The 20,889-nt window shown below is 43.5% G+C and overlaps 2 protein-coding genes across 2 annotated transcripts in view; both read left to right on the top strand.

The window, feature by feature from the left end:
- The window catches only part of Rpb8 (DNA-directed RNA polymerases I, II, and III subunit Rpb8), a 153,737-nt gene that overhangs the window by 104,299 nt on the left and 28,549 nt on the right, over positions 1-20,889 (top strand). The gene's annotated exons all lie outside the window — the stretch shown is intronic.
- Positions 511-5,201, top strand: LOC143218538 (uncharacterized). The gene is made up of 3 exons (XM_076443767.1): positions 511-650; positions 2,192-2,714; positions 2,967-5,201. Exons 1-3 carry the CDS (start codon positions 511-513, stop codon positions 3,450-3,452), a joined length of 1,149 nt encoding a protein of 382 aa, XP_076299882.1. The 3' UTR covers positions 3,453-5,201.

Raw genomic sequence — 20,889 nt, 5'->3', positions numbered from 1 at the left:
AAGGTAAAATTGTGTTCCTAGGGTCAGGTCTCTGTGCCCCTTAGTTCCTGTTTCATCTGTCCCTAAAATATTGCTTGACCTGCGAGAAGGTAAAACTGTGTTCCTAGTATCAGGTCCCTAGAGTCAGTCTTTGTGTTCCTAGGGTCAGATCCCTGTGTCCCTAGTTACATCCCCTGTACCCCTTAGTTCCTGTATTATCTGCCCTAAACTATTGCTTCACCTGCGATAAGGTAAAACCATGTCCTTGTGTCAAAAAAAGAAACAAGGATTCCAATCAGGTTCAGTGATATAACCTAAAGCTAAACTTGCAATTTGGGAAACAGTGTTCCTTCCATAAAAGTAAAAAACTGTAAGAAAGGCTGATTCATTGCACCGTTCGAGACAATAACTTGGAGCCACCAAGCCGCAGATAATGTTCCATGTTCGAGCGATTAATGATTCGCCGTGAATTAACGGCGAATAGACGTGGATGACGTACCAAGAGTACATGTTTCCCTGGGACCGCGTTGGATGAGCGTGGATTGGCTCTGGCTAGTGGACGAGCTGGCTGCAAGGATTTTCCAGGGAGGCTCCTTTGTAAATAGCACGGGCAGGCCAGCTTCTGGCCAGTTGTACCCGGACACGAGCCCCAGGCTCGACTGTTCCCAGGGGTGACCCAGTTTCATTTATCCCCTCACGGTCGCCTAGCACCTGCCTGGCGAACCTCCACCACCTACGCCCACGTAGCAGCCTTCGCCAGGACGTAGCCTGGTCCACCTATTGTTCCCCTGAATCCTCTCTGTCCAATCAGTTTCGTAGCTCCTTTGAATCGATATGATCATATCCTTGCTTCGAAAAATCGCAACCAACCTCAAAGCTACAGTTTCTCAATGGCCATGCATCGGATAGAGGACTCCACGAAGCGGCGCTAAGACGACACACAATTTCCTGCAGTTACACGTACGCGAAACGGTGAAATGTGCTCGGAAATATTTGGCATGAACGGTTCAGTCAAGAGCGGGGACGCAATTTCGCCGAGCGTGGAACTCCCGGTATGGAGAAACTCATTAAGCTGCATACTCTCTTAATCTCGTATAACTCTGTGAATTAAAATTCCAATCTCTCGCAGCGAATTCGACAATCACTGTCTGAATTCTCTACCGTAGTAGTGTCTCACTTCTTCTTTATCTAATGTCGGGATAACGACACCGGAGGAAGAGAGTGCACAAGTGCGTGGTAGTAACGCGGAGTACATAATCGAATCCTAAAATCCAAATCGGGACCGATCAATCCCGGCTTTCCGGTTTTCTTGCGCGCGTGGGAATAGTTGATGTCGACCAGCGTCGGCATTTTATGGCATTTGATTTTCGAATCCGAGTTGTGGACCGTGACTCCGTTGAGTCATTCCTACCTTGCTCTACCACCTTTCAAAACAGCTCGATCATGTCGATTTTAAATGAAACGAGACTTTCCTCCGGCTGAACGGTGGCCAGCGAGCTCCCAGCGGGAACCTTAAGGGGATAAAGTCGTTTCTCATTTCTCAATGGCTAGACACTACTGGAAAAAGCTCATCTTTGTTAAGAAGGAGCATCCCGCACCCTTGCAATCCTAGAAACCAGTCTACCCCCTTAAAGTGCGAAGCTTCCACGCGTCCGTAATCCCGTTGTTCTCGCAGTTTCCTCCCCCCTCCCGCTCTACACCCATATACGAGGGTCGCACACGTGCATCACGACGCCTAACGTCCCTCCACTTGATCTCTCTTGGCCGGTGCACGCTCAACCCTCGCCTCGCCAGGAACTCTCCTGGGAAAAGGTCAGACAGCCAGAGAGAGGCTGACCTACGCCGCGCGAAATTAGGTCAACCCCTGACGGTCGCTCGTGCATGAATCCTCTCTCCCTCTCCCTCTATCTCGGCCACTCTGTGTAGAGACAGTCTACCCCTGCGCTCGGCTCACGGAGTAGGGGGGAGGTTTCAGGGCTTTCTGAAAGCGTGGGTGCCGCGGATGGTGGGAAGAAATGGGTTACGCTCTGGAGCAGACGGAATAAGGGACGTCGGGATAAATTGAGGGGAACGGGGAAACGCGCGGTAATTACCAATTGCTCTCCTTCGTTCTGCCCCAGGCAAATTGATTTCTTCTTTGGCTCCTCTTTTCTCTCGATTCTCATCTATCGGCGAATTACTCGCCGAACAGATTCGCTTGGGTCTGAATCAGTATCAATCCATACAGTTCAACTGCTTTTCTGTATATCTCTCTTGTTCATAGCTTTGTTCGTAGTCTTGTTCATAGTCTTGTTCATAGTCTTCTTCGTAGTCTTGTTCACAGTCTTCTTCATAGTCTTGTTCATAGTCTTGTTCACAGTCTTGTTCATAGTCTTGTTCACAGTCTTCTTCATAGTCTTGTTCATAGTCTTGTTCACAGTCTTGTTCATAGTCTTGTTCACAGTCTTGTTCATAGTCTTGTTCATAGCTTTGTTCGTAGTCTTGTTCATAGACTTGTTCATAGTCTTCTTCGTAGTCTTGTTCACAGTCTTCTTCATAGTCTTGTTCATAGTCTTGTTTACAGTCTTGTTCACAGTCTTCTTCATAGTCTTGTTCATAGTCTTGTTCACAGTCTTGTTCATAGTCTTGTTCACAGTCTTGTTCATAGTCTTAGCACACCTCTAGTACTTGTGCATCCAGTAGCATTTCGTACAGTCGATTGTCAGGTTGAACTATTTTATCTGTATACCTGTCTTGTTCACAGTCTTGTTCACAATCTTCTTCATAGTCTTGTTCGTAGTTAGGTTCATAGTCTTCTTCATAGTCTTGTTCATAGTCTTGTTCATAGTCTTAGTACACCTCTGAGCACACCTCTAGTACTTGTGCATCCAGTAGCATTTCGTACAGTCGATTGTCAGGTTGAACTATTTTATCTGTATACCTGTCTCGTTCATAGTCTTGTTCACAGTCTTGTTCACAATCTTCTTCATAGTCTTGTTCGTAGTTAGGTTCATAGTCTTGTTCATAGTCTTGTTCATAGTCTTAGTACACCTCTGAGCACACCTCTAGCACTTGTGCATCCAGTAGCATTTCGTACAGTCGATTGTCAGGTTGAACTATTTTATCTGTATACCTGTCTTGTTCATAGTCTTGTTCATAGTCTTCTTCATAGTCTTGTTCATAGTCCTCTTCGTAGTTTGGTTCATAGTCTTGTTCATAGTCCTGTTCGTAGTTTGGTTCATAGTCTTGTTCGTACTCTCGTTCATAGTCTTGTTCGTACTCTCGTTCATAGTCTTGTTCGTACTCTCGTTCATAGTCTTGTTCGTACTCTCGTTCATAGTCTTGTTCGTACTCTCGTTCATAGTCTTGTTCGTACTCTCGTTCATAGTCTTGTTCATACTCGCGTTCATAGTCTTGTTCGTAGTTCATGTCGGGTAACCACGGGTCCCGACATTTTCAGGTCTAGTAGTTGTCCATCCAGATTTGAGGATTGACCATTCAACCTACATCGGGGACGACACTTCACTGTAGTGAAATCAATTAGTTAATTTTCGTCGGATTTGTACGCGGTGTACGGACGTGTTAATTGCTCGAAAATGAGGGAACGCGATCGACAAGATTGGTCAGTAAATGAATTGGTCGGTCTACATACAATGGGGCGCTTAAACTTCCGACAGAGTGAACAAATTGTCAATATTTTGTCATTTATTCAAGCGAACGGGGCCATGGAGGACGTGTCCTTGGCCCTATTCCCGCCGAGCGAACTATGGTGCCCTTAATGCGCGGCAAGGTCGAACTCCTGGTTAGTATAAAGACGTCCTTCAAGAAGTAGAAGCTGATTATCAACGATCGATAGTGTCACGCCGCTTCCTCTTTCGCGTTCTCGTGCACGATTGTCGTATTCGCACGTTCCATGCGACCTTTCTTCTGTGACAAACTCTATTAAACAATTAGTGGCAATTGGTGGCAAATAATGCCACCTTGTTGATAAACATCGCGCCATTTTTACGCTGATGTAACGACGTCGTTACAATTAAACCGACAACACTGTCACCTTTAAAGCAACGAAATTTCTGATGTTACTACCACATGATCCTGTCACCTTTAAAACAACGAAATTTCTGAAGTTACTACCACACGATCATTATTAGTCTGTGAATTTTATGAAATTTATCACAAAAACAATTAAGTGCGATTTAAAGCAATGGACAGATCAAAAGAATTTAAAAATAACGTGTTGGTTTGAAGTCGGCAAACAAAGACGACAATTTTTATCGTGCACAAAGGTCTATCATCACGTGTCTACATGGTCCTAACGTTTCAGTCTATGATCATGTGTCTACATGGTCCTAACGTCCGAGTCTATGATCATGTGTCTACATTGCCCTAACGTTTGAGTCTACGAACGTGTGTCTACATGGTCCTAACATTGGAGACTACGATCGTGTGTCTACATTATCCTAACGTTTGAGTCTATGATCATGTGTCTACATTATCCTAACGTTTGAGTCTATGATCATGTTTCTACATCGTCCTAACGTATGAGGCTATGATCATGTGTCTACATTATCCTAACGTTTGAGTCTATGATCATGTGTCTACATCGTCCTAACGTATGAGTCTATGATCACGTGTCTACATAGCCCTAACGTTTGAGTATATGTTTGTGTCTACAAGGTCCTATCTTTGGAGTCTACGATCGTGTGTCTACATTATGCTAACGTTTGAGTCTAGGATCGTGTGTCTTCATTGTCCCAACGTTTGAATCTCTGATCACGTGTCTACATTGCCCTAACGTTTGAGTCTACGATCATGTGTCTACATGGTCCTAACGTCTGAGTCTATGATCATGTGTCTACATGGTCCTAACATTGGAGTCTACGATCGTGTGTCTACATTATCCTAACGTTTGAGTCTATGATCATGTGTCTACATTATCCCAACGTTTGAGTCTATGATCATGTGTCTACATTATCCTAACGTTTGAGTCTATGATCATGTGTCTACATCGTCCTAACGTATGAGGCTATGATCACGTGCCTACATAGCCCTAACGTTTGAGTATATGTTTGTGTCTACAAGGTCCTATCTTTGGAGTCTACGATCGTGTGTCTACATTATGCTAACGTTTGAGTCTAGGATCGTTTGTCTTCATTGTCCCAACGTTTGAATCTCTGATCACGTGTCTACATTGCCCTAACGTTTGAGTCTATGATCGTGTGCCTTCATGATCATGCATTATATCCACATGGTCCTAACGTATAAGTCTATCATCATAGGTCTACATTTTGTCCTAACGTTCGAGTCTATCCTTCGACTGTTACCACGGTAATCGAGCAGGAATTTTCACGATCACGTAGTATTCCCTCCCCGAAAACGTGTCCACGTCCCCGGAGTCCTCGAAGGGATGCAAGGGAACGTGTCTAACGAGATCCTTCCGCAGTTACGTCGGCCTTTATCTCCGATCTTCGAATCTCGATGCGGAAGATGTCGCGAAGGGTAATTCGGATTTGCATGCGAATCTTCAATTTGCTTCATCGCGAGAACTAGAAAAGGGAAGAGAAGTATGTCATAGAACTTCGGTGAATACATCCGAACGAAGAAGAGAGAGAGCGAGCCGTTTCCGGAGGTTGAAAGTTGCCCCTCGAACACGGAAAACGTTCGAGTGTCTCGACGGCTGCTGCTATTGACTGGAAGGTGCCACTTTCCACCCCCGTGTCCCTATCCCTACCCCGTTTCCCGGCCGGGATTACAGGAGGACGCGAGAGGGGAACGACTGACGTCATAACGCGAGAGCTTTCCGCCATAACGGCAAGGACGAGGAGATCAAAGGGTGACGGATTAAAGGAAATTATGCGCGGAGTCGCGAAGCGGAACCATGAACATTGTGAGAAGAGTGGCCCGGTTGTTAACACCTCCTTTGTCTCCGCCGAAATTAGCCGACCTGTGTTTGGTGAGGATTTCTCTTTTTATTATCGCCAATTCAAACAAGCACCGACCGTTTCCGCCGTAGAACACACAGAGCGTCGAAAGTGTTCGCGATGAAAGGATTTTGCGAAAGTAAACGACCAACTACTCTAACGGTAACGGCTCTTTGTTTCGGATTGCTCTTCATGCAAATTCTTCGGGATGAAATTAGCTTAACAGGCTGGACAGCGTCGCGAGCACGTGTCACTTTGCAAGATCTAATGGTTCTGGGCTATTACAGCGGGGCAAATGATAATAACTCTGGGAATCGTTTTCTTAAGGGGGAACTATACCCTCGGATTGTAACTAGAAAATAACTAGAATCTTACTAGATTTTTGGTCGAAACATGGGTTTGCGCGCCTGGATTTTTTGTCGTTATTTGAGCATATTTTGAGCTGGGTGAGGACTCATTCTGTAGAGGAAGGTTAAATACAGGGCGCTCTTCTCATGATTTAACGAGATTATGTTTATATCTAATAATTTGAGTGCCCAATGTAGAGAAAAAATCTAGAAAAATAACCGCAGATTTCAATGTATTTTTCTGTCTCAAAGAGACTTTTTTGACTGATATGACGAGAAGAGCGCCCTGTAATGAACCCTCCTCTATCAAATGAACCCTTGTGCAGCTCAAAATATGCTCGTATAAGGTCAAAAAATCCAGGCGCGTGATTTCATTCACATTAGCATAGATTTCCCCATGAAGACAGAGGTCCTCCCGGATGCAGAGCCAGTCTAGAGCCAATTTTAGTTCAGTTCGTTTAGACGAGATGGCGCCTAGTCAGGAGGACTGTCAATCAGTGCTGCGATATTGTGCAACATTTCACTGCTGCACTGCTATCAACGTGGAATCATAGCAAAACTGACACAGACGAGTTAGATATTCTCATCGGTGACACTAATATTAGTGCCACCTGCCCTGTATAGCGGCATTCGCGACGACCTGAATAGAATATGGAAATAGCAAGCAACTCCATCTCGTGTTCAATAGGCAGTTGCGTGTTTATCAATGTTACCAAACTTTTTTTTTGCACAGAGGTTTATAACATTGATAAATAGTTATTTTCTAGTTACAAATCGAGGGTATAGTTCCCCCTTAAGAGGAGAAAAGATCAATCTAGACCAGTGGTCGGCAACGACAGTCGCTTTTCAGCCAGTTTTCCACTAGCTACGCTTTCTTTCGTCTCGCTCCCCGTGACGGCCCTAATCCTCGAAGCAGCTCAGGCGCGTACCTAACCCAGACCACATGAACTGCGCGTGGCGCATTATCATCTGGCTACACTGCCTCTGATCAACGATGTTCATCTTTGCTTCCATCTCAAGAATATTTAATTAAATTTCGAATTAATCCTATTATTGCTGGTCTTCTATGACCCCCATAAAGGTGGGATCCCTAAGCGAACCTGAAAGATCCATACTCCATTCGTCGTAACTTCCTGCTGTGCTCCTGGACGCACAAGTTTGCGTTCCTGACGAATGGAGTATAATTAATCAAACAAAATGCGAACGCATCGGGGTGAGATTTCTTCGCATCTTTCGATCGTGGTCCTACTTTTTTCGAGCTTCAATGTTTCAAAGGCCGAGCCGAACGTAGAGAAGGGCAGCGCGTGTAAAGCGAGACCACGCGCGGGCCTATGAACCAGGGGGTGCAAGCTGCCGTGTTAAAGAAGTGGCCAGTATTTCAGCGCCACCTCAGTAGTAGGGCCGAACTAATGGCAGTATATATAGATATAAAGCGGTAGACGGTTGTAAAAAAAACTGTTTACCCCAACAGGATTCGAACCTCGGTCTACCGCTTGGTAGTCCAACTCTTTAGCTGATTGGCCCACCGACGATCTTATAAAAGCATTGAAAATTTTGGTATATGTATCGCAAAAACTGCAGCGACACCAACGCCACCTCAGTACTAGGGTCGAACTACATATACTGGACCAACTATTTCCATTTCAGCTTACACCCCCTGTTCACGCCGATATACCGAGCCGAGATCAGTGTATTAAGTTGGAGGGGATATTTCTTTTCGCATCTATCGTGAAAAGATTTTCGCGTCTATCGAAAATTTACTGTACCACCTTAACGTCGCTGATTTAATTCAGAGCTCATTGAAGACCCGATTAGAGGGGTCGGTAAAAATAGCGATCCCCTAATGCGACGGCCCTTTCGTCAAGAAGCGAACCTGTCGGAATTCCCAGGAACTGATAAACGGCAATCTGATTGTATCCCGCGAAATTAAGGTCAAGTTAAGCAGAGCTTCATAGGATCTCGAGCCCTTGCCACTTCCTGGATGGGGGTTGGAAACAGGCCGGTTACTCGGCTGCCAATAGCAGCGCGGCTGCTCGATCCAATTACTCGACCTGTCTGTCCTGTACTCGAGAACGCTGAGAGTTACTCACGCGCGTGTCCCATCTACGCTGTGTCGAATAATTGCGACTTGAGTGCCGCGGAAAGGGTCCACAGAGCATTCCCACCTGGAACTCTGTTGACACAATTCGATACGACGGATCTCTCGAACATCACTTCGATGGATCATTCGTTTTTGAAGATGGAGAACATTTGGACCGTTTATTTTGAAAGTGGTGTAAGTCCATTTTCTCTTGTTTCGAGAAAATTAAAGGTTAGCATATTAGTAAATTTAAAAATATGTATAAATTAATTATGTCAAGTCTGGCAATATTTCTACTTATTTATCAATATGTAATTTGATCGTATACATTTTTTCCAGGCTAACTAAAATAATATATATTTACGGGCTGCAAATAGCCTTGTACCATTTTCTCTTGTTTCGAGAAAATTAAAGGTTAACATAATATGTTAATTCAAAAATTTAGGCAAATTATATGAAGTCTGGCAATGTTTCTACTGTTTTATCAATATGTAATTTGGTTATATAAATTTGTTTTAGGCGTATTGCGAAATATTCGCATAAATGTCCGCTGTCTGATTGGCGGCTGTGACAATTGAAAGATCTATATCGCTCTTATTGGAAGACCCTTCAGTTTAGTGGAGATGATGTTCGAAGGCAAAACGCGCGGATCGTAAAATTCTCTGGCACCCGGTAGATCGTATCTCGCCGCGCCGAATGTGGGTCATTTAAATTGATCGCGAAATTTCAACTCCTATAAAATTGCTGCTGTCCAGTGGATATATCACTGGTATAATCCGATTGGCTCCCACTTCGGTACCTACACCAACTGCCTATCTTGATGAACTGCGTGTGCGTTCGCTCGCATGATCGTTCGAGGTGATAGAACGTGCTACCTCATCAAGTTCTATCGTTCCCATTTGGAAGCCTTGGGCACTTTTTAAGGTTAAAACTAAAGTTACCCACATTTCCCATTTTCACATCCGTGAAAACTCGGAAACTGTGCGTCCTAGCGATAAGACCATTCTATACAAAATTAAAGCTGACAAAATCTGCCACAATTTTTATTGCATTGAGTTTTTCGCTATCTCACATAGTTTCCGAGATATCCGCGCTCAAAGTTCACTAATTGTGCTGAAGAGTTATCTAGTCAAATAATGCAAAGAACTCGGAAACTATACGAGATATCGAAAAACCGAATGGAGTCAATCTTATGGCACATTTTGTCAGCTTTAATTTTGTATAGAGTGGTCTTATCGCTAGGACGAATAGTTTCCGAGATACAAGCGGAAAACCGAAAAAGGGTGCCTTCTCGGTGCATCCCTGCACGTTTACCTCGTAACTAGTCCAAGCAAAGTCCCAAAGTTAAAAATTGTGTTCCTTCCATTTCCCTCTACACGCCCCTTATGAGCATTCATTGACTGGACTAAACAGCAGAATTTCTGTGAATAAACCTTAATCAATTAACTGTATGTATTGATGAAGAAAGAAAAAAGCGTTTATATTTTCCGGCAGAAGATAACGTCACACCTTACATCGACACACGTGTACCCTTGAACTCGAATACACGTATAATACCACGTGTATCCTCGACACACGTCCAAAACCGTGATCCTAGTTAAAACATTCATTACAAAACGCAAGTCCGCAGGGCAACGTCGACAGAAAGTGTAGATTCGGTTTCTTATCGCGGTGCCGACATCTCGAAAAACGGAAGCGATACGTCGAGGTACAATTATAGAATAGAGGCACGGGTATTTCATGCGACTCGCATTGGCTTTTGTTTCCGCGTCGATGCAACGCGATAATCGCGCGTGCTAGAGCCGTGACATTGAGACGACGTGACGGCGCGCGAGGCGTGTAGCGTTCTTCCGGACTTTCGTAAGCTAGAATAATCGACTGTGCTGTAGCAGGACGGCAGGAGTGGGGCAGCGATCGTCTTGATTCCCGGGGCCACGTGTTGCTTCGACTCGCCTCGTACCCTTTCGTGCATCCTCGGCTCGCTCGGTTACCAAGTAGAAAAGTTCGATTCGTGGTCAGACAGGACGCGGCCAAGCCTTCGCGAACCATGATTCTCGCGCCATTGCTCCTCCTCCTGTGTAAAAAAATTAATTTCTCTAGATGTGTTGCCAATACCTTGGTTCTTTTGATGGTAACAATATTTCCAGTTGTTGAAAACAGCCTTTCGCTAGTTGTTTGTGTACTTGGTATAGCGATGTAACGTTTTGCAGCAACTGATAATATAGGATATCTTTCTGAATTTTCCTTCCACCAATTTTCGGGAATTCCCGTACCGTCTCGCACACCTCTAGTTATCGATGGGACGAGTTCAATTATTTTCACTGCGTTAAAAAATTACTAGCGAAAAATATAAATCTATACATTTAGCTCCCGTGTTTCCTATTGACGCACGAACTATTTATTTTTCACGAAGATCCGGAGTCTAATTACAAATGTTATATTCTCCGATTGATTAGAGCAATGAATACGAAGTAAAGGCGAATTTTGTCCTCGTTAATCAGTGAAGGTGCTATAGCTCGAGAGGCTGAGGAAATAGCATGAAATTCAACGACGATTGTAGGAACGTCAAATATCGAATTTAGCTGGGATTTAGCTATTAATTTTAGCTAGCTCTCGACGCGAGTCGTTACGGTCACGTTGACGATTTGCGGTCGCTGTGGGTCCTTTTTATATGGGCGGGCGAGCCAACTGCGCAGCTCACGTTTGTCTCCGAGCCAAAGCTCGCGATGCAACTTTACACGCGTGAAACAATGCCTGCTTTATAACAGAATCTCTATCTGTCTCTCTCTCTCCTTGGCATTGCTCTCGAAGAGCGATCCGTGTTTCGAAGAAAAAAAAAGCACGGTTCTCTATCTGCGAACTGCCTCGTCTGCGGTTTACGTAATTGACAAGGAATTGCATTAACCTTCTCTTCGCTGACACTGTCCACCTCTGACGAGCGAGTCGCCCCTCGCGTTGGTCCTTCCTAATCGAACTATTAATATCGTCGCAACGCCGCCGGTCGATTAATATCGTGTAGACCGATGGCTTCGGGAACTCGGCTTCTCTCTCTCTCTCTCCGGAGACAATCGATTGTCCCGATAATATATAGATCGTGCCTCGGCGATTGGCAGTGTCTAATTTTAGATTTGTGCCACGAGAGCTTCGTGCCGCCTTCGGGCCGCGGGCCTATCGGCGAAACCCACACGAACCGTGTGGGGAAAGAATCGTTGAACCGATGGTTCCAGGTGGAACCGAAGGCTGTTTGACGGTACAGTTGCTCCGACCAGAAAATACGAGGACACGCGCTATCGACCAAACAGGCTCGATCGCTCGCGCCGCGTTCGATTCAAGACTTACTTCTTCCGAAAAGGGTCCGATACACCTGGGAAAAACTATTTGAGTAACCTTCCAGATGATTTTGGAAACCGATTACGGCTCACGAAGTGCGCTTGCATTGTCCAATGTGCATACTTCTGACAAAAGACGATAATTCGACTAGTGACTGGAGCAACTTTTTCCAGATAACTAACCGTCAAACTTTAGCTGATAACTAAAAGACTATATGACTCTTCGTGTATGTGTTCCTGTACAAACGTTCATCCCCTAACAGCAGCCAGGCTGGGTAGACCAGGGCAGAAATAATTTCCAGACATCTGACCATCAAACCAGTAGCTAAAACACTATTCTTCCTGTGCAAACCTTGATCCCCTAACAGTACCCAGGCTGGTTGCTCTGGAAAGCTACCTGGGTAGTAGAAGAATCAATTCCCAGTCATCTAACCATCAAACCAGTAGCTAAAACACTACTCTTCCTGTATATGTTCCTGTGCAAACCTTGATCCCCTAACAGTAGCCAGGCTGGTTGCCCTGGAAAGCTACCTGGGTAGTAGAAGAAACAATTTCCGGACATCTAACCATCAAACCAGTAGCTAAAACACTACTCTTCCTGTATATGTTCCTGTGCAAACCTTGATTCCCTAACAGTACCCAGGCTGGTTGCCCTGGAAAGCTACCTGGGTAGTAGAAGAATCAATTCCCAGTCATCTAACCATCAAACCAGTAGCTAAAACACTACTCTTCCTGGATATGTTGCCGTCCAAACCTTGATTCCCTAACAGTACCCAGGCTGGTTGCCCTGGAAAGCTACCTGGGTAGTAGAAGAAGCAATTCCCAGTCATCTAACCATCAAACCAGTAGCTAAAACACTACTCTTCCTGTATATGTTCCTGTGCAAACCTTGATCCCCTAAGAGTACCCAGGCTGGTTGCCCTGGTAAGCTACCTGGGTAGTAGAAGAATCAATTCCCAGTCATCTAACCATCAAACCAGTAGCTAAAACACTACTCTTCCTGGATATGTTGCCGTCCAAACCTTGATTCCCTAACAGTACCCAGGCTGGTTGCCCTGGAAAGCTACCTGGGTAGTAGAAGAAGCAATTCCCAGTCATCTAACCATCAAACCAGTAGCTAAAACACTACTCTTCCTGTATATGTTCCTGTGCAAACCTTGATCCCCTAAGAGTACCCAGGCTGGTTGCCCTGGTAAGCTACCTGGGTAGTAGAAGAATCAATTCCCAGTCATCTAACCATCAAACCAGTAGCTAAAACACTACTCTTCCTGGATATGTTGCCGTCCAAACCTTGATCTCCTAACAGTAGCCAGGCTGGTTGCCCTGGAAAGCTACCTGGGTAGTAGAAGAAGCAATTTCCAGTCATCTAACCATCATACCAGTAGCTAAAACACTACTCTTCCTGGATATGTTGCCGTCCAAACCTTGATCTCCTAACAGTAGCCAGGCTGGTTGCCCTGGAAAGCTACCTGGGTAGTAGAAGAAGCAATTCCCAGTCATCTAACCATCAAACCAGTAGCTAGAACACTATTCTTCCTGTATATGTTCCTGTGCAAACCTTGATCCCCTAAGAGTACCCAGGCTGGTTGCCCTGGAAAGGTAGCCAGGGAGTAGAAGAAACAATGTCGTCCCTTACGATATGTCTGTGGGTTTACATAATCCCAGAAGCAGCGACCATTTGGTCGAATTCGATCGGCCATATTGGTGTCCCTTGGATCTGGTGTGGAAGGGTCGGTTCCCGGTCCTCTCCCAGCAATAATCGACTCTCGACAATGCACGCTAGGTGGGTGGGTGGTGTTACAGGGTCGTCGTGGATGTAGGATCGTTGAAGAGGATCGCAGGGCGGAGGTAGTGTAGTTCTCTCGATAGAGAGAGAGAGAGAAGAGGAGGAGGAGGAGGAATTGAAAGAGGAGGTAGAAGGTGGCTAGCATTCGCCCCTCCAGCGAGAGAGACAGACTGGCAAGAGGCGTAGGTGAGAGAAGGACATTGCGGGGGGGCAGGAGTGGCGGGGAAAGAGTTGGTTGGGGGGAGGGAGAAGGTGGGAGGACAGGGACAAACGGGCCGCGACCGAGAAAACGACGACGCAGGAGCGCGCAGGTGCGCTTTTCCGCGCGATACGTTCTCCGCTTTTGTGACGCGCGCGCGAGCAAGCGTGAGAGAGGAGGGGGGTGGCCGGCGGGGGAGGAGGAAGAGAAGGAGGGAGGACGAAGGATGGAGGATCCAACCGCGAGAGATACTTTAAGGCGCGTTTACACGGCGTCCAGACGCGGCAGGATCCTTTCCATCCGCTCTCCTCCCTCTGCCCCTCGGCGCGCGCGTTCGCCAGTGTCCCGCTGCCGTTCGATCGTTGTTGCTCGGTGATTTTGTTCGACTACGTCGGTCCGTCGTCGTTGTCGCGGCGACAGATAATCGCAGGTCGGGTTTCCGCGTCGCTCGTTGCGTGTGCCTCGATCACTTTAGTCGTCCATTTCCCGTCGACCGCTGCGTGTTGCTCTCGTTCCGCGCGCCGTTTCACCGTGTGCGGGATCAAACGCGAACGTGTGGCACGTTCGAATAGACGTGGGTGTGCGTGTATGTGTGTGATGGCAGCGGCACACGGGACACACCGTGGCAGCGAGAGGACGTGGACCAGCCTGCCAGTAGAGGTGTTCTAAGTTTAAGTCGGCCCAGGTTCCGTACACCTGCCAAGGGAGGTTCAATCCATCCCCCACCCCTAACCTTTTTCTTCTTGACACAGTGACACCCTCCTCCTCAACGCCCTGTCACGCTCCCAACACCTTCTTCCTCTTCTTCTTCTTCTTCTTCTTCTTCTTCTTCTGATCCTTCGTGCTCGAGTTTTATACGTGTATAAGGTGTACAAGTAAGTTCCGTGCCTTTTGAGCATACTTTTCATCTTTATTTATAAAAATAGGAAAAGGAAATTGCTTGTAGAGTTACACCAAGTTTCTGTCGCGTTTGACAAGGATTTTCTTCAAGGTTTCTTCAAAATTACGAAATCTTTGGAACCGCTTCTTGCATGTTCTACAGATCACAGCATTTTTGCCAAATGCAAAAAGAATACTGTGTCGAATGTGCTGTCTCTTAAACGCCATGGCGCGAAGCATTGTCTCTTCAGGTTATGTACCAATTAACGTTAATTTGTGTGGTGCGTTTAGCAGGGCAAGGCTGATGCTTTAAAACACCAAAGCGGCCAAAGGCATCGAAAATTTTCATTTGCAATGCGATCACAACTGAATACATATATGCAAAGGCACCGAACTTATTTGTACACCTGTGACATTTCTTTCGATCACCTTCGACCGCACACTTGGACCACACTCTCCATCCCTTTATTAATAGCGACTCCGTGGCTGCCAGAACGAAAAATCCTCGAGTTCAGGGTTCCGCGTTATGGCAACGGAGCAAGTCCTTCCTTGGCATATGGTTCCTCGGATTTCTTTACTATTTCACCTACGTCGGGAACTCGACGCGAAAACATGGCGCGTCGATTACGCAGCTGAATATCAACGAGCCCCGCTGACGCCATGCTAAGCACGTATGATTATTTGATTAGATTACTTTCAGATCTAGATCTGCTCTCTTCGGCTGCGCGATAATTCGCTATCGTGAAATCAAAGTCGAAGGAGAATTCGATTAATGGAATCCGAGTTCGGCCGCGAACAATAACGATTCCGGTGTACGATGATTATTTATTTGCCAGAAGTCTTGAAACTCAATGTTACGTCGTACTCGGTCGATAAATGCAAATTCGTCATTTTTAGTCGATCCTTTCAAATACTTAACAATCGATCGAAGATGATGCTGAATTTAGAGAGTACGCTATCGATGAGTTTAATTGATAACGCTTTTTAAATTTGTTTGTCAGTCGATCTGTTACTGAAAGAAATGTTGTCCTGTTAAATCGATGCTAAATTTAGAAGAGTACCCTAACGATTAAGTCCAGCCCATACGTTGTTACGCGTTTCCGTGGACGACGCTTGTTGCTTCAGTCGGCGAAATTCGATACCCCAAATATTGACCAGTATCAACTCCCTGACAAACAGTTTACGAAGCGCAGCATACATGTTCGTCATTCTACGGGCAAACATCACGAATCCACAGAAATCCGTTTAAAAAGAAGATCGTGAATAAAACTACTTCCAAGTAAGGCTGCGTTTATAGTTCCTGACTCGCGTGCTTTTCGTCTCGCGTGCTTTTGGTCTCGCGAGACAGCGGGTCAGAAATTTCGAGCGGGGTCGACGGGCCCACTGTGCCCCCCGCTGTGCGTGGCACAAAAAAAGGTCTCCGAAGATACCCTACCGCCTTAAAGGAAAGCTATCGGTAGTTTACCTAAACGAACCGTGAAGCCGTAGAGACCTTTTTTCGTGCCTCGCACAGTGGGCCCGTCGACCCCGCTCGAAATTTCTGACCCGCTGTCTCGCGAGACCAAAAGCACGCGAGACGAAAAGCACGCGAGTCAGGAACTATAAACGCAGCCTAATTCATCAGGTGTACGGATATTTCAAGCATTTGAGGACTGTATTATTTGAAACATACAACTGCGGATTTTTCTGTGAAATAAAAGATGTCAGCATTAGTTGTTAGATGAGGATTGATGATAGAAATCATTTATACAGAAGCATTTCTAACTTGTTGAAACGTTTCTACTGTTTTCCTTCTGGTCTCTTCATTTTTTTCTCATAAGTCAAAGTAAACATTTTCTACATGAATTGCGACAAACTGTGGAGTGAAACAGAAATTTATATTCTTCCGTGATGTTTAATAGGTTGTAAATAATACAACAGCATTAAATTACATCTGATCTTTGTTATAAATGCATAAAATCCGCAGTCTGCTTAGAAAGATATTCTTCCTTAATATGTTTAATAGGTTGCAGATAATGTAACAATTATTCTTGAATGCATCCAATGTTTCTACTGTTTCAAATTACATCTAATTTTTGTTATAAATGCATAAAAACCACAGTCTAATAATGACCATGTACAGTAAAGCATTGATTTAAGAAAAAAAACCATCGGATACCTGCTGTTTCTTAGATCCTGTAGTTCTGCTATTTCGTTGCGACTTCGCCGAGCGTAGAAAAGTACAAAGAAAAGAACGTAGAACCGTAGGGTCTAAGAAACGGCACGGACCCCCAAGGGTCTTTCTTAGATCAAGACTTTACTGTAATATATCTGAAATTCTCTACAATATTTTTGAATGCTTCTACTGTTTTAAATTACATCTGATTTTTGGTATAAATGCATAAAATCCGCAGTCTGCTTAGAAAGATATTCTTTCGTAATATGTTTAATAGGTTGCAGATAATGTAACAATTATTCTTGAATGCATCCAATGTTTCTACTGTTTCAAATTACATCTAATTTTTGTTATAAATGCATAAAAACCACAGTCTGCTTAGAAAGATATCATTTTTTAATATGTTTAATAGGTTGCAGATAATGTAACAATTATTCTTGAATGCTTCTAATGTTTCTGCTGTGTTAAATTACATCTGATTTTCGTGATAAATGCATAAAATCCGCAATTTCCTCAGAATTAGACAGCTCTTCACGCAAAACGAACATTTCCCACCTGAATTCCAACAAACTGGAGTGAAACAGATATTCTTTCTTAATTATATAATGCTTCTAACGTTTTCACCGTTTCAACAGTGACCCAGTTAAAACAGTTCCCAAGATATTTCCCGAAAAATTTAACGCTCCAATCGTCGTTCTAGTTTCGCAGTGCGTCAATCATTTCCCAGCAGCCCTTCGAAGTCCACGAAATCGAGCTAACCCAATAAAACATATCGGAGCAGAGATTTATTGCATCGATTCCGTACCAGCTCTCGCCTTTTATGAAACACTTCCAATGCTACAATCTCTGCCTGGCAGGTTTGAAATAATCGAGATACATCGGTTGAAAAATGAATTTTTGAAATCGGAGGAGGGGCGATTGCGCGAGCAACACGTATCGCGTCGACGCGGTTGAAAATAGGTGACAGCCAGGTGTCCGGAGGGTTAACAGGTGAAAAGAAATGGTGGACAACTGATTGGTACACCTGGCAACGGATTGGTTCGTGTTGGTCGACTGGTGCTCGATTTAATCGAACCGAAGATGGGTGTGGGATACGTCGCGCGGATGTTAAAAGTAAAAGCACACGTGTGTGGCAAATACCAGTCAGCGTTTGCGCCGGCTTTACTCTCCCTCTTTCTCTCTCTCTCTCTCTCTCCCACTTCTCTCTCCCGAGAGGATCGATCGAAATTCAGGGACGTCGGTGCGCGCCGCGCATTCAATAATTACCGCTAATTATATTTCACGTGAAGGTCGCCCACGGAAACTGGTAAAAGCGGGACCGGCGTTGTTCGACGCGATTCGATGCCTATCCCGCGGATCGATCGGTCCCGATAGTGACCTATATATCGATCCCGGGACACGTCGAGCCCATCCACGTCGCGAAAGAAATAGAACGCAGGAGCCGCACGGTGGTTCGCGCCGATCCCAACTCTCCATCAATTATTGTAAAGCGTCCACCAATCACGTCGCAATAAAGTATACAGGGTCTACGCGTTAAGGATGTTCTGGAGGTACATATATAAAAACGCAAGAAATCTTTTGAAAATTTGACAAGATATAATTCTTACTAAATGAATGCAATTATACCAAAGTTTGGGTTCAATTCACTGCACCGTTTAGGAATTATAGAATTAAGACGTCTTCTTATGGAGAATTCATAAAATTCCACTTCAAACCCTATTTAAATCTTGAAGACACGCAACAAGTTTTTTGAAAATTCTACAAGATATATTTCTTACTAAATGAATGCAATTACCAAAGTTTGGGTTCAATTCACTGCACCGTTTAATAATTATAGAATTAAGACGTCTTCTTATGGAGAATTCATAAAATTCCACTTCAAACCTTATTTAAACCTTGAAGACACGCAACAAATTTTTTAAAAATTCTACATGATATATTTCTTACTAAATTAATGCAATTACCAAAGTTTGGGTTCAATTCACTGCACCGTTTAATAAATAATTATAGAATTAAGACGTCTTCTTATGGAGAATTCATAAAATTCCACTTCGAACCCTATTTAAACCTTGAAAAAACGCTACAAATTTTTTGAAAATTTGACAAGTTATAATCCTTACTAAATAAATTACTCAAAACGTATAAATTTTTTTAAATTCTGCGGGGTGCTCAAGGAACCCCATTTTATCGAGAAGGTTACGTTACTGAGGCTGAAATCGCCGCGCATGCGCGAGGAAAGGTATCCCCAATCGAAGCACTGGTCACATACCTAAGGTTTACGCTGCGATGTTTAATCATACGAATGGTTTCCAATAATAACCTTTGACGTGTAAGTTTTGTTCTTTGTCAATAATTTTGACGTTCTAAAGTTGTTCAAAGTCTCTCAACTAAACAATTTCTAAAGTTGTTCAAAGTCTCTCAACTAAACAATTTCGCTATTCGAGAGAGAGATAACGTGTCGCCGCACAGCGAATCTATTTATGCAGATTATTCGGTTCTCGTATTCCGGTTTGCGAAGATAATATAAACGTTTCGCGTCGTCCAATCACGCGGTCGCTGACGTAAAATTACGTCGAAAATATGTCGCGAATCTAATCCCACTACATACATCCGTTTTTCTAACGTGCGGCGACCGGTTCGCGAGATGATCGCTGCCTCTCGAAACTTTCGTAGCTCGCAGTTAGTAGAAACGGTAAGTCATACACGGACATTGACTATTCAGTAGCATCGATTTATCTCCGACGCAACGCTTTATCTTACGACACCATTTTATTCTGCATTTCCAACCTATTTTTTCGAGGCGGAATAACAATCTTCTCGGTTTTAGCACACCGGGCGGTACATTTATATTTTATACATTTTAACGATAAACCTACCCAGGGCTCGCTCTAGGGGGCGGGGCAACCCGGGCATTTAGGGACGCCATTTTGGCTATAAGTGTGAGAAAAATATTGATGTGTTAAATACCCAATTAATAGAAAATTTCACATATCCTCCTCTCAATTTAAATTCAAAATTAATCGATTATTAAAATTACTCCAAGATTAATCAAACTAACAATAATATTCAAAATTGAAATTTTCAAATTTATTTTTAACTTCGTATCTCGATATTTGCGAATCAAAAAAATTGACTCTAATTCGATTCGACTACGATGCAATGTTTTAAAAAACTTGAAATTCCTCGCAATATAAATTCAAAATTAGTTAATTATTAAAATTACTTTAAGATTGGTCAAACTAACAAAAATATTCAAAATTGAAATGGTCAAATTTATTTTTAGTTTCGTATCTCGATATTTGCGATTCAAAAAAATTGACTCTAATTCGATTCGACTACGGTGCAATTTAATAAAAGCTTGAAACTCCTCTCAATTTAAATTCAAAATTAATCGATTATTAAAATTACTCCAAGATTAATCAAACTAACAATAATATTCAAAATTGAAATGTTCAAATTTATTTTTAGCTTCGTATCTCGATATTTGCGAATCAAAAAAATTGACTCTAATTCGATTCGACTACGGTGCAATTTAATAAAAGCTTGAAACTCCTCTCAATTTAAATTCAAAATTAATCGATTATTAAAATTACTTTAAGATTGGCCAAACTAACAAAAATATTCAAAATTGAATTTTCCGAATTTATTTTCAACTTCGTATCTCGATGATTTCGTCTGAAATGAATTGACTTTATTCGATTCGACTACGATCCAATTTAAATTCAGAATCAATTTATTAGTAAAATTGCTCCAAGACTGGTGAAAAACGGAAATATCAAATGAACAAATTTCGTCCATTTCTGTCGGGACCACATGCATTGAAGGAAACATAATCGATAGATTATCGATTTAATAGTAACCATATACCCAGTGCACGATAATTTATTCATTCGACAACGTTACGGAAAAATTCCAAGAAACATCGACTCCTTTTAGACTCAGAATTGAGAACTGAAATCGAAAGGACAAAGGCCACTTCTTTCTGAAAAACTCGTTCGTGTTTGCTCGATCCTTGAAACTCTTGAACATGGTCACGTCCCACTGTTCTCAATCTTCCTCCGAATAATTGTTAAAAGGTGGCCTGTAAAAAGATCTCGATAAAAAATTATTTCCATACAGGAACGACTCGTTAAAACTTGTGTAACATTCCCGTTGACAATAATCGATCCGAAACCCGTAATTTTCAAAGACTTGTTGCGTTCAATTTACGTTGATTTGTGAAATAACAGATTGGC

This window comes from Lasioglossum baleicum, chromosome 19, assembly GCF_051020765.1.
Source record: "Lasioglossum baleicum chromosome 19, iyLasBale1, whole genome shotgun sequence".
Classification (NCBI taxonomy): Eukaryota; Metazoa; Arthropoda; class Insecta; order Hymenoptera; family Halictidae; genus Lasioglossum; species Lasioglossum baleicum.
The sequence above is the reverse complement of the archived record's forward strand: the minus strand, read 5'-3'. Positions and strand labels throughout refer to the sequence as shown.